Below are 14507 nucleotides of genomic sequence, written 5' to 3'. Positions count from 1 at the left end.
ACGGTTACGAACAATGTGGAAGAGAAATGGAGGGAAATGAAGGTCAATATAGGAAATGCAACAAAAAAGAAAAAGAAAGGAACAGGAAGAAAGATAGGATGGAGTCCGTGGTGGGACAACGAGTGTAAGAAGATGAAAAAAGAGCTAAACAAACAAAGAAAGAAAATAAATGGAGGAGAAGAGGAGAAGAAAAGATGGAAAGAAATGAAACACTGCTATAAGTCGTTATGCCTAAAGAAGAAAGAAGAGTGGAAGAGGATGGAGGAGAGAGAAATCGAAGAGATAAAAACAGAAAAACAAGCATGGGACTTTATAAATAGGGGAAGGAGGAAAAGAGAAAAGGTATGCAAGCAAATTGAGTTGAAGGAGTGGAAAGAATATTTCATGAAAAACTTAGAAGGAAGTGAAGTAAATCATGGCGGAATGAAAGCAAGAAATGAAGAAGAAGGAGATGCAATTGAACTGACGATCAAAGAGATATTAAACGAAGTAAAGAAGTTAAAGAATGGTAAGGCAGCAGGAGAAGACGGAATAAGAAACGAAGTATGGAAAAGTGGAGATGACAACCTATTTAAAAATGCCACTGAACTAATCAAGATGATATGGGAAGGAAAAGGTTTTCCAGAAGATTGGAGAATGGGGGTGATAATTCCGATAAGAAAAAAGGTAGAAAATTACAGAGGGGTAGTACTTACGAGCACGTTATACAAGATATATGCGAACTGCCTAAATACAAAGACTGTAAAGGAGCTGGATGAAAAGGATGGATGGAGTAGAACACAGGCAGGTTTTAGGAAAGGAAGAGGAACAATAGAGAATATAAAAATATTAAAACATGTAATAGGAAAGAGGATCAAAAGAAAAGGAGGAAAATTGTTTGCTTTTTTCGCTGATCTGAAAGCAGCTTTCGACAGATTAAATAGAGAAGAAATATGGGAGATGATGGAAAAGAGAGGAATAAGTAAAGGGCTAATCGATAGAGTGAAAGAGATTTATAGCGAAACTAGATACAGAGTGAAGATAGGCAATAAAGAAACGGAGGAATTTTGGGCTGTAAAAGAAGTGAGGCAGGGATGTCCAATTAGCGCGACATTATTCAACATATATATTTCAGACATAGAAGAAGAGATGAAGAAAAATCCTGGTGGAGTGAAGATCGGAAAGGAAAGGATATGGTCGCTAGAATATGCAGATGACATAGTACTTGTTGCAGAAAATGAAGATATGATGAATATCATGATGAAGGTGTTCTACAGGTACATAAAAAGGAAGAAACTAGAGCTAAGTACAGAAAAATAAAAAATAATCGTATTCAGGAAGGGAAGCGGCAAAGAGAGGAAAAGAGAATGGTGGTGGGGAGATATGAGAATTGAGGAGACAAAAGAAATTAATTACTTAGGGTATAAAATATGCAGAAACAATAATGACGAGATGCACATAAAAGATAGAATAAGGAAAGGAAAAATTGCGATGGCATGGATATGGAGCTATGGAGAAAGGAAGTTTAACGCGGATATAATATGGAGAATGAAACTGTTCGATAGAATAATAAAACCAATAATGTTATATGGAGTAGAGATATGGGGATACAGAGAAAGGAAGGAGGTAGAGGTAGTTCAAGAGAGGTACATAAGGTGGATTTTAGGCTTACAAAGATCTACCCCGGGGTATGTGGTGAGAGAAGAAATGAAAAGAGAGAAGATAAGAATCGTAGCGGGAAGAAGAGCGGTAAAATATGAAGAGAAAATGAGAAATGATAACGGAAATGTAATTCTAAGAAAATGCTGGAAGGAGAGAAAGGAGGAAGAAAGCAGGGAAGATATACAAAATTGGTCGACAGAAAGTAAAGAGAGAAGAGAGTACATACAGAGATGCGGCATGAGCGAGGAAGAACTGATAAGGATAGGAGATGAAGGTATTGATTGTATGGTGACAAGAGACAGAGAAGTAGATATGCAGGAGAGAGCCGAAAAAATTGAAAACTCAAAAGCGTGTAAGGATTATAAAGATGTCAAAATAGAATGGTTGCCTAGATATATCAAAGATGGGGTCAGAAAAGGGAAGGAAAAGATAAGCCTATTAGCGAGAATGAGGTGTGGAAATGAGACAAAAGGGAATATGTATTGGATGGATGAGGAATGGAGAAAATGTAGATTATGCGGGAAAGAAAACGAAGATATGCGACATGTAAGTACGAGATGTGAAAAAGTGGAGAGTTGGAAAGGAAGAATGGTTGATATGTTGAGCGACGATGGAGCAGGGTATGGATGGATGAAAAGTTTGAAAGAGAAAAGATTAGAAGTGGAGAAGGAAAAGAGTATAGTTCAAATGTAAAATTTAATATATGTATTGTTTGATTAGTTTATAAGCAGGATCGTAACAACAAAATGTAAAAACCGGAAACAAGATTTTGACAAATGTATAGTCGTGTAAAGTCTGGCAGTCTAAACTGCTATGTAAGCACCAGAAGGTGAAGCATTAATAAATATATATATTCAATGTTTATAATTTTTATTTCTCTAAATTAATAACTATATTGTATTATAGATAATTCTTTGAGTCATTATTTTTATATCCCTATTGTTAATGTTTATTTATTCGTATGAATATACATGTTGCGACAAATTATTTGTCGAAGTTCTTTTTTTAGGGGTACGATCAGGGATTTTTAAAATTTCTGATAATGATATACGTCCATCTATCTTAGAAAGATCATTTAAGCTTGGCACTACAAAACATGGTGGATTAACTGCAAAAAAATATTGTATAGTTATTATAAAAGTATAATGTAAAATTAATGTATAAATTAATGATTATAAGGAAAGAATAAATTTTAATTTGTATTTTATCAATATAATGATGAAGATAGATATTTGTTAATTTTGATATACAAGGTGTCTAGGGATTTCACCGATAAACTGCAGTAGTATATTGTACAAGTAAAAATAAGAAAAAATATTATATGGAGTTTGGCTAGAAATGCTTTATAACAAAATTATAAACAAATATTGAAATAAAACATGAAATAGGTAAAAATAATCCTATAACCTCTGAAATTGCCAGATTTAGGCCGATATTCACAGTCAAATCTTATTTTTAAGAACAATTTTAAGATGTCATAAACCAATCACAAAGCCGTATTAGCATTAAAGAAGTTACTTAAGACAGTCTTGAAATAAAATCTAACTATGAAAACCAGCCTTAACGCGTCTTGATTTTTACTTAAACTGGGGAACGTTAAAAAAATCAGGTTTCTTAGTGGCACTCCCCGGAAAATTCTACCCCTATTTCATATACTTTTGGTAAAAATTCGGTTCAGGGGTTTGGGCTGGGCGTTGATGAGTGAGTGAGTCAGTCAGGACATCTTCCTTTATATATATAGACTAGCTGGTTACCCGGGCTTCGCCCCGGAGGACATGTGTAGTAAGACACGCAAATAGTCTCTCTTTTAATCCTTTATATATATAGATAGCTTAAAAGCTATAAAACTCTGAAGCTTTTTTTTTTTTGTAAATTCCTTTATCAATCATCATTCAAATCACGTTTACATTCTGTATTTGTAATTTTTAATCACTTTTATTTATATAAAAAAATTAAGATATTAAAATGATGGACTTCCACACCACCCTTGAGGTTCCACCTATTGGCGCGTTAGGTTTTTTATAGTAGACCTTCGCCTTAAGCCCTATTATACTACTTCTCATATTATTTTCGTTCAGACACGATGTCTTGTTCAGACACGATGTCTTGTTCAGACACGATGTCTTGTTCAGACACGATGTCTTGTTCAGACACGATGTCTTGTTCAGACACGATGTCTTGTTCAGACACGATGTCTTGTTCAGACACGATATTTTGCGCAGACATTATATTGTTTACACACTCGTCTTTGTGACAAATTTGATACCTTGTTCAGACACGATGCCTTGTTCAGACATGATGTCTTGTTTAAACACCATGTCTTGTTCAGACAACAATGTCTTGTTCAAACACGATCGAAATTTATCCTTTTTTTGAGTTGAAGAACATCGCCCCGGAGGACATATGTATTAAGACATGCAAATAAGTAATAGTGTATATTTTCATTTAACACCAGTATGACCTTTTTTTTCCTACTTAAGGACTTCTTTATAGACCACATTGGTAGTTCTCCCCTCAGGTGCTAGGATTACCAGACTGCTAGGTGAGCTTACCCTTGAGCAGGCCACGTAAAACTGCCCATGTGAGAAACAATCCTCACTTAAATCAATCCCTGCTACTTTCAGCGATTGCCCCTGGGACTTATTGATGGTCATCGCAAAACAGACTTTGACAGGAAATTGCAGCCTCTTAAACTCGAAAGGGTACTCTGATGGTATGAGAGGTATGCGTGGTATAAACACTGTATCTCCCCGAGCACAGCCGGTAAACACTGTGGCCTCGATGACATTCCTATGGAGAGCCTTTACTCGTAGCCTGGTTCCATTACAAAGTTTGGGCGGATTGAGGTTTCGCAGCAACATTACTGGAGCCCCCACTTTAAGTAGAAGCTAGTGAGCTGGTAAACCAGGAGGATTCAGAGTGTTGAGGAACTCTACGGAGTAGTTGACCGCGTCATCTGTTTGTATTACCGAGTCTACAGACCTGTATTTCATTTCTATCCCATCAAATGAGTTAAGTAGAGTGTCATTAATAACGCCAGCTTTGTCGTTCTTAGGGGTCAGAATGGCACGTTCACACAGCCAGTCCATAGATTTATCTTTGATATCGGCGATATCAGGGTATATCTTTTCAATAAGGTTAGCTAGGGTTGTCACTACTAAGCCTAGACCTTCAGGAATAATCACCTTTCCCTCAGACTCGGGATACTTTCCATCCCCTATTTTAAGTAGGAGTTTGGAGAATTGCCCCGCGGAGACATCGCCTCTCAAGTATACCCTCATATTCTTTCTGAGAGAGAGTTTCCAGATAAGGGGCCATAAATATGATGCCTTGATACATGCTTTAACCTCGTCAGCTCTAGTTCCCCTTGGCACTACTGGTAAAGTCTGTCGGAAGTCTCCAGCCAGCAGCACGGTGACTCCCCCCATCACTCCATCGTTGCCCCTAATATCTTTTAGAGTTGTGCTCAGTGCCTCAAAACCTCCTTTATGTGCCATGGTGCTCTCATCCCAAACAATAAGCTTACAGTCCTGCAACACTTGAGCCATGTTGCTTTGTTTTGAAATATTGCATAGGGGTGTTTCTGCATGGTTGAGATTGAGGGGCAGCTTAAAAGCAGCGTGAGCGGTCTTGCCTCCCTCCAACAGCGTAGCAGCAATGCCAGAAGATGCAACAGCCAAGGCGATGCCACGTTCACTTCTTACTTTTGCCAGGAGTAAGTTGATCAGGAAGGTTTTTCCAGTACCACCAGGAGCATCCAGAAAAAAGACCTGACCAGCACTTGACTCAATGCTGCTAAGGACCTGCCGATAGACAGCGAACTGCTCATCTGTCAGCAAACCCTCGTTAATCGATACCACTTGTGCCAAGGTGTTTACGTCGTAGTTGGTCTCTCTCAGATAATCTCGATTTTTCAAGACTTCTCCTGATCTCTTTGGCTGAGACAGGCCGTATTGGTGTAACTCCTGTCCTCCCAAAGCCAACACTGTGTCCTCAATCAGCACCAAACATCTGTTATACACCTCGTCCATCACCTGCTGTGCATTGCCTTGCAACTCTCTCTCCACCTGTCGTGTAATGTCTTCTGAAAGGCTGTCTTTGTACTTTTCCCAAAGACTCAGAGGTTCGGTAAGTTGACAGAATACCAACATCACTGTAAAGAGCTCTCGCAACTTGAAAGGAGAATCACATAAGGCAGCTTCTTCCAAGGTATTGTCCCAGTGTTTGTCATCTTCCAGCAAACCTAATGCTTTGCATGCAGACTGAAATGTTGAACAAAGGACACCATTTGCAATCTTTAGATCTAAAAAGGACGTTGGACCTCGAATCTCATGCAGCAGCAAGCGAAGATAATAACACTCGGTGTTATTTGGATGGATGGTATACACTCTTCCCAGCGCATGGTCCTTCTTTATTCCTGGCCAGCCATCGACATCCATCCCCCGCTTTCTTCTCTCAAACTTGTTATTTTTAAACACAAAATAAGAAGGAACCTCACAGTACAAGAGGGTTTTTGCAAAATCGTCGGTTTTGCACAGCTCGAAGAAAGCCAAGAGTGTTGTCTGAGGTGGGTTGCTAAGCCTCTCAACCAAGTTTTTGGAATTGAAGTACACACGCTGACCATTCTCGAGGTGAACAGCGAGATGGAAGATAGTAGGATATCTCTCATGAATAGGGAACGCCAAGATTCTCCAAATTGCCTCTGACTGTCATATCGTAAAATGCTTGATATATATATATATATATATATATATATATATATATATATATATAGAAGAGAGTTATTGAATGCGTACTGATTTTCTGAAGCGTACCTTTTTAATATTTTACATTTTTTCTTAATACAATCAATATTTAGTGATAAAAATATAAAATAAATAAGAAATGAGTAATATAGACAAAATTTTACCGTGTTTTGTAGGGGAGAATGGGGGAATTGCAGTCAGTAAGAATTATTTCTTATTTTCTGAAAAAGAAATGTCTTTAGAACTAAAATGGAATAGTTGACGGATACTTCATCAATCATTCTTCGAAAGTAGAAGCATAAAAGTCAAGTAAGCTAATAAATAATTAAACCTGCATTGATTATAAAAATCTTTGAATTGACCGCAATTGTCCGACGTGTGGGGTAATTACGGTCGCCTCTTGGATAACCGCGGTCAGCGGAATTCCAGCTTTTACTGCCCCGATAGCTGCTCTGAGCTCGTCTGAGGACCATTTTCCTCTTTCGGTTTTTCTTGGTCTACAACGAGGCATCTTAAATTGAAAATATAATTACAATTAATGATTAACAGAAAAATTGAAATTTTAACCTAAAATTCCGGCGTTACGCTGTCACTCGACGTTTGCAGGCATGTGCCCGATGGTTAACAAGTGCGCCACGACTGCAATTTCCCCGTGCGAGCGACTACCGTTACCCCAAAAATATATTTATACGATGCCATCGTTTTAATATGGGCGAAATGGAAGTTAAAAAACCAAAAAAGTCATAAATAACGGTTAGATGTAATTTTAACTACTAAAAATTTCGCAAAACCCTTATTAAAAGTACATCGATTCTTATAAGAAAAAGGGCGTAAAATAAGAATCACCAGATTTTTATTAATTTATGTTGGTTTAATATAGGCACGGCATAATAAATTACTCGATAATCATGTATGTAAACGGATAGAGACAAAAAAAGTTTGATATAACTGTTGGATTATGTAAAATACAGGTGACCGGCATTGCCTGATGACTGTCATTCCCCCATTCTCCCCTACATGTTATCAGCATAAATTTATTTATTTAATTTTATAATAAATATTTATTTGATTATAAAATAATAATATTGACTTTATCATTAAGTGTATATAATTTTTTATATAACTAAATTTTAAAATAAAGTAAATTCTATTAATAAATGTAAGTATTTTACCTGTATAGTTTGTATTGTACCCATTATTTTAACTTTGTCACCTTTTTTTATATCAAGATGGTTATAAATATCTGGATTAAAATTTATTATATGAACTTCCAATCTATATTCTCCATCAGTTAACGATCCGCAATCGATTGTTTTATTCAATTTATTGTTGTAAATTATAGCAAAATTCGTCTTGATGTAACCCTCTAAGACTGAGATAAATATATAGAGAATGTTAAAGAGGAATTATATTTTATATTTTGATATTTTGATTATCTTATAAATAAATAATTATATATGCAGGGTGTTACTTAAAGTAAGTAAAGTATAAAATACATTAATTTGTATATGGTTTATATATGACAAAATTTAAAATATCAGGAAATTCTTAACAAAAAATAACTTTGTTATAGTACCTATTTTAAAAAGCTCTTGAGGTAAGCTGCACAAATATACAATAAAAAATATGTAGGTATATATGTATATGTATATATATTTACGGATCTTCAAGCTTTATATATGTGTAACCACGCAAATTAATGGACCTTACTGTACATAAACTTGAAGGGGATATTCCTTGGCTTATTTTAAGAAGAAAAGGTTCTATAAACATGTGTCCTAAACTGCTTTTTTTCAAAATACAGGATGTTAAGGACGTATGTCCCTGGTGGATCTAAAAATGTTTTATTTGTATTGGAAAATAGTTCTTAATCTATATATATAAAGGAAGATGTCCTGACTGACTGACTGACTGACTGACTGACTGACTCATCAACGCCCAGCCCAAACCCCTGAACCGAATTTTTACCAAAAATATATGAAATAGGGGTAGAATTTTCCGGGGAGTGCCACTATGTGTATAGTTTTTTGTTACCGATTTTCTGGAAACCGGTTTTTCTAATTTTTCTAATTTTTCGGGAAATAATTGACCGAATCTCAAAGAATTATAGATCAAACAGGGATAGAATTTTCCGGGGAGTGCTATAAAGTGTACTATTTTTTGTTACCGATCTTTTTGGAAACCGATTCCGAATGACCGAATCTCAAAGAATTGTACATAAAGTAGGGGTTGAATTTCCCGGGGAGTGCTATAAAGTATATAATTTTTCGTTACCGATCTTTTTGGAAATCGGTTACAAAATTTTTCCAATTTTTTAGGAAATAATTAAGTGAATCTCAAAGAATTGTATACGACGGAATTGAACTTCAGTAGATAAAAAAGTAATATTTTTCAATTTATAGCATTTTAGAGAGAGAGAGAGAGATATGATATGATATGATTTATTATGCCCAAGCTAGGCTAAAGGGCAAAAATAAGATACAGTGCTGCAATACAAAAAAAAAATATGCATACTCTCCCTCGCATATGAAACAGGCAGGAATAAAGCAGCGAAGAGCTAGATACTGAAGTGTCCAATAAACCGGCGAAGTACAATTCCAAAAACTATAGTATAACTAAGAACTAACGCAACTTAACTAGTAATATAATCAGTGTAACTAACAACTAACGCAACTTAATTAATTATATATACAGTATAATTATGTAGTAAAGAAACAACAACAATAAACAAGAAGTACAGGAGAAACAGAAGACGTGAGTAAGAATGTTACCCTGTTTCCCGAGCAAGCAAAAATGCTTTAAGATGATTCTTAAAGGTAGAAAATGAGAAAATAGAGGTGATGTTAACAGGAAGTGAGTGCCAGAAATAAATAGAAGAAAGATGAAAGGAGTTTCTGTAGGTGGTTGTTCTATGAGAAGGAATATGAAATGTATGAGACGCAGAAAGAAGGCGGTCAGATCTCCTCAACAACGGATCAAGCAACGTGAAATTTTCACTCAAGTAAGAAGGGGAGCACATGTGAAGTATGCGAAACATTTGACAACCAAGAAAATATAGTCTTCTATTTTCAACTGAAAGCCATCTTAATTGGCGTCTATACGGAGTAATATGTTCATCTCTCTTAAGATCAAAGATAAAGCGAATGCAACAATTGACAAGTCTTTGTAATAAGGTATTCAACTCTCCACTTAAACCATGATAGACTAAGCAGCAGTAATCAATGTGTGGCATAATTAGAGCTAATACCAGCCTTATCCTTAACCTCGTAGAAAGAAAATTTTTGTTAAACTTAAGTTTATGCAAAGAATAATGAATTTTTTGAGAGATGTGTAAAATGTGTTTCCTCCAAGACAGATTAGACGTAAAAATTACACCCAAATTCCTGGCATCATTAACAAAGGGTAAGGGTGTGTGGTTTACAATAATAGGTGGTAAGCAATGGAAGTCAATATCATTGACATAGGAATGACTACCAAAAATTAATACCTTTGATTTCGCAGGATTAAGTTTAAGACCATTCAAATTTGCATAGTCAAAAATAGCATTCGCATCTCTAGAAATCATTTCAAGACCATGGAGAATGTCAGCACGAGAACATTGGAGATATATTTGTATATCATCAGCAAAGAGCATATGATACACAAACGACAGAAAACCACCAATATCGTTAATATACAGTGCAAACAGAAGAGGACCAAGTACAGAGCCTTGAGGGACACCGGACGATGTGAACAACCAGTCAGAGAGATTACCTTCATCATCAATTACAGCTTGAGAGCGGCCAGTAAGATAGGAGAATATCCACACAAGGACCTCGTCAGAGAATCCTAATTCTTTTAACTTCATAAGTAAACGGAGATGTGGAAAAGGCTTTGCTGAAGTCGAAGAGAATCATGATTGTGATAAGCCTGTCATCGATTCCCTTTTTTATGTCATCACAGACGCGTAAAAGTGCAGATTGCGTGTTGTAACCTGAACGATACGCAGACTGTCTGGGATTCAAAAGATTATGCTTGTTTAAATAGTCAGTGATCTGTGAGGCTACTATTCGTTCAAAGATTTTAGACATTTCCGGAAGGTTAGCAATAGGTCGAGTATCAGATGGAGACAGAGGAGTGCGAATCTTAGAGAGAGGGCGGATCAACGCACATTTCCATAAAGAAGGAAATACGGAGGATTGAAGTGAACAATTGAGCAGTGAAGTGAGCCATTGGGAGATAACAGGCCAGGCAACACGGAGTACATAAAGCGGAATGCCGTCCTGGCCAGATGCAAAGGAATGAAGAGGTTTATTCGTAATAAGTGTTAAGATAGTAATGTCATTCTTTATATAGTATTCTATCTATCTAATTATATAATCCTAGTTCTAAGGTTTTCGTGTTTTTTTATTATACACAGTTGGTACTATTGTCTGTTCGTTCGTTCGCTTAAGAAATTAGATACTCGATAACACGTTTCGTTATGGTCTCAGTAAGTTGTATAAAAGACCAAATAAATAGTATCTATTATACAAAATAATACAAGAGTCTCGTAAATACAATTGCGGAAAGCCTATCCAACAACAATAAGTTTATATACATCATCAGGCTGAATAGTAGAGAAAACAAATTTTGAACGTTGAGAAGGACCAGAAACTGAAGCAATGGCTGACATAAAGTTAATGTACGAGCAAGGTGATAAAGTATTAGATACAGAGACGTAATATGAATTCAATTGATCAGGTGAGAAAAAACGGAGAGGAGAAACCGACACAGACCTGACAAGACCAAGACGGGCGAGTTCTCTCCACAATTTAGCTGAGTCAGTAATGTTAGTAAGAGAGGCAAAGTGAAAATTACTCTTGGCGCGCTTGATATCAGTGTTAAGCTGGTTGCGAAGATGTCGGTATCTAGCATAGCCAAGCAGACTATTGGAACGCTTGGCTTGCTTATACAAATGATTACGTGTACGGAGTCGGGATCTAAGTTCGTCAGTGAGCCAATGAATAGGAGGCCTTCTAATCACAGATCTACGAGCAGGAGCAAACACATCAAGCACATTAAGCAAGGTAGACGACAGACGAGAACAAACCTCCTCAACGTCGGTCTCATTCACAATCTGAACATTGACTGCCAAGGAATAAAGATGCTCAAGAAACGCAGAGGTGTCAAAGTTCCTATAGCTACGCCGCAATACAGATTGCTTAGAGTCAAACGTACGATTTAGAGAGAATGACATTTCAAGCAGATCATGTCCTGCAATGAATGGGCTCGAGGATTTGGTAAACAATAAAACCTTGTCACTGTCATCCACAACCAGAACATCTAACCACGAATCAGAAGTGGCAGTATGAAAGGTGGCTTCAGAGTCGACAATGTTCAAAGATAAACTTGACATAAGTTCGCGCAAGTAGTTGGCCTCGAAACCATCCCTCAAAAGATTGCAGTTCAGATCACCGCCAATAATAATGTTATTATAAAGATGAGAAACACCGGTAAGTGATTCAACGAAGTCGTTAAAAAGGGCGCCCTTAGGTCTTCTGTAGATCGACGCAAACAGTACCACCTCGTTACTCGGCAAACGAATTTCGACTAAAAGAAATTCCGGATCATTCAACTCTACCCCAGTAGAAGTAGCAATTAACTTGACCCTCAAAGAATTGTGTATGTAGCAAGCAACTCCTCCACCCATCCGCCCCACCCGATCATGACGGACCAGAAAATAACTGTCCAGAGCCACAAGATCGTCCGGCACACCCGCATGAAGCCACGTTTCAGAAACAGAAATGATGTGATAAGAGCTAGTATTAAAATGTAAACGAATGAAGTCGATATGTCCACCAAGAGAATTAGCATTGAACTGAGCAATACGGAGCAGAGAAGAATTACATGCTGAGTTGCGCCGAACGATCGAAGACAAGGAACGAGCAGGCAGGACTCGTCAGCCAAGCTTGGCAAGATCAGCATCAGAGTCAATGCAAATAATGGGCTCTTTATCAGAATGTCTAACACATACACGGCCGTTCTTAATCCAAACAAACTTATACGCCCTCTCCTTAGCAATACGTTTAACTTGCTGAAGTAAATCGAAGGTACATTTAGGCAGAAGCTCGTTCACGTATACATTACGATCAGAATCTACGTCACACACTTCACGCTGTCTAAGGGCATCCTTTTCACTCTTTCTGGAAATGATCGCATCGCAAACCACACTCGATGCCATGGTGACAATCATAGAACAAGATGACGCAGACGATGATGATGATGCAGCCACAGTGGCACGATCTGGAGTCACAGATGGAGCTCTTTTGACAAATCTAGCACCAAGAACATGACAGGAGAAGCCCGGTACATTTAATGCCGTTACTCGGCAAACGAACCGCGAGCACCGTGAGACGACTGAGCAGATCTTAATTCACAGATTTCACGAGCAAGACTGGCATTATCAAGCTCCAGCTGAGCAATACGTTGATTATTTTGAGCAACAGTATCCGCAAGACAATTTAAACGATTAAGTTTTTCACTGAGTGCATCATTAGTCCGCTGTTGACCGTCTATAAAAGCAGTGAGTTTATCACTGAGCTCAACATTGGTTTGCCGTTGACAGTCCATAAAAACAGAAAACTTATCATTCATCGATTTCATCTCCTCAATCACTCCACGCAACAGATCATCGGTAGAATTAGAATTACGCGCAGCATTAGACACATTAGCGCCTGTATCCGAGATAGACGCACAGCGTCCATCTCATGATGTGGTAGGCATGACTAACAAAGACTTGCAACAAGCACCAGCAGTTCTTGTAACGATATAAGCCTTGACACAACCAGGGTGAAACGACTTAGAGCACTCAGCGCATGAACTAAATTGACCGGCAATCAATTTAGAACACTTAGAACAGACTCGCTGCATGTATCAACACGAATGCACACTTAAGAACTAGATTGGTACAACTGGCGCAGTAGCACGTATAGATCCCGACAGGTGGCACTCAGGTGGCAGCAAACAAAATCGATAGATCAGTACAGTAAAGTGCAGAGAAGAGCAGATCAGCAAGACAGGAGCATGCGCAGCAGAGGTTGACGACTTTCACGGAATGAGATCCAAGAAGAGGTTATAATAAGCCGTAAAACTTGTCACCAAAATGCCTCGAATTATGTGGCAAGTACCCAGAAAAGAAAATATGACACGTGACAAGCATCAGAAAACTTGCAAGTACCTGTAACAAAACAGCCCGAAGGCAGCGTACGGCAGCAATAATGTTCACCAAATACAGGAGCAAAGAATACACGTAGTAATAATACTCACAGAGAGAGAGAGAGAGAGAGAGAGAGAGAGAGAGAGAGAGAGAGAGAGAGAGAGAGAGAGAGAGAGAGGGGAGGGGGAGGGGAGGGAGAGGGAGAGGGAGAGGGAGAGGGAGAGGGAGAGGGAGAGGGAGAGGGAGAGGGAGAGGGAGAGGGAGAGGGAGAGGGAGAGGGAGAGGGAGAGGGAGAGGGAGAGGGAGAGGGAGAGGGAGAGGGAGAGGGAGAGGGAGAGGGAGAGGGAGAGGGAGAGGGAGAGGGAGAGGGAGACCAACGACCAACTCCGAAGGAACGTTAGTAAATAATGAAACAACGTCTAATGAGACGAGAATCTTAGACCCTCGTAATCTCATCATCGACAGATCGGTGCACAGATCAAAACTATTGTTTGGAGGGTATAAAGAAGAGGTGGAAGTATATAAAAACCAAAACGAGCTTAACTCGTGCTGAGTTTATCGCTGCTGTAAAATTTGTTTTGTCTTCTACCTTTTTCACATTTAACAATGTCATTTACAAGCAGACGTTTGGTTCCCCAATGGGCTCCCCTTTGTCTCCTACAGTGGCTGACATTGTCATGGAGGATTTGGAGGAAAGGGTTCTGGGCGCATTGAGTATCCGGCCGTCGTTTTATAGGCGCTATGTGGATGATATTGTTATAATGATTCCTCGGTATTGCATTCAGGAGGTTTTAGATCACTTTAATAATTATCACGACAGACTTAAATTCACAATTGAGTATGAAGTTAACGGCCAACTTAGCTTTCTGGACTTGATGTTAATTGTTAAAAATGACACAATTATAACAGATTGGTTTCATAAAGAAACTTTTTCTGGGAGGCTA

The 14507-nt window shown here is 38.1% G+C and overlaps 1 protein-coding gene across 1 annotated transcript; it reads right to left on the bottom strand.

Annotated features, from left to right (window-relative positions):
- Positions 1-2494: 2494 nt before the first annotated feature.
- LOC139781238 (uncharacterized) lies at positions 2495-12493 on the bottom strand. The gene is made up of 5 exons (XM_071720077.1): positions 10140-12493; positions 7559-7758; positions 6718-6897; positions 6551-6607; positions 2495-2749 (listed from the first exon to the last, which is right to left on the bottom strand). The coding sequence occupies exon 1, from the start codon at positions 12055-12057 to the stop codon at positions 10939-10941; it is 1119 nt and encodes a 372-aa protein (XP_071576178.1). The 5' UTR covers positions 12058-12493; the 3' UTR covers positions 2495-2749; positions 6551-6607; positions 6718-6897; positions 7559-7758; positions 10140-10938.
- Between the last annotated feature and the right edge of the window lie 2014 nt (positions 12494-14507).

This window comes from Temnothorax nylanderi, unplaced genomic scaffold (genome assembly GCF_030848795.1).
Source record: "Temnothorax nylanderi isolate EJ_2023f unplaced genomic scaffold, tnyl_v1.0 TNYL_tig0324_pilon, whole genome shotgun sequence".
NCBI classification, from domain to species: domain Eukaryota; kingdom Metazoa; phylum Arthropoda; class Insecta; order Hymenoptera; family Formicidae; genus Temnothorax; species Temnothorax nylanderi.
Note: the sequence above shows the minus strand (reverse complement) of the source record. Positions and strands in the feature narration are given on the sequence as shown.

What these genes read in the sequence shown, in the direction of transcription:
- LOC139781238 (XM_071720077.1), bottom strand. Translation starts at nt 12,057, where the DNA reads ATGGGTGGAGGAGTTGCTTGCTACATACACAATTCTTTGAGGGTCAAG.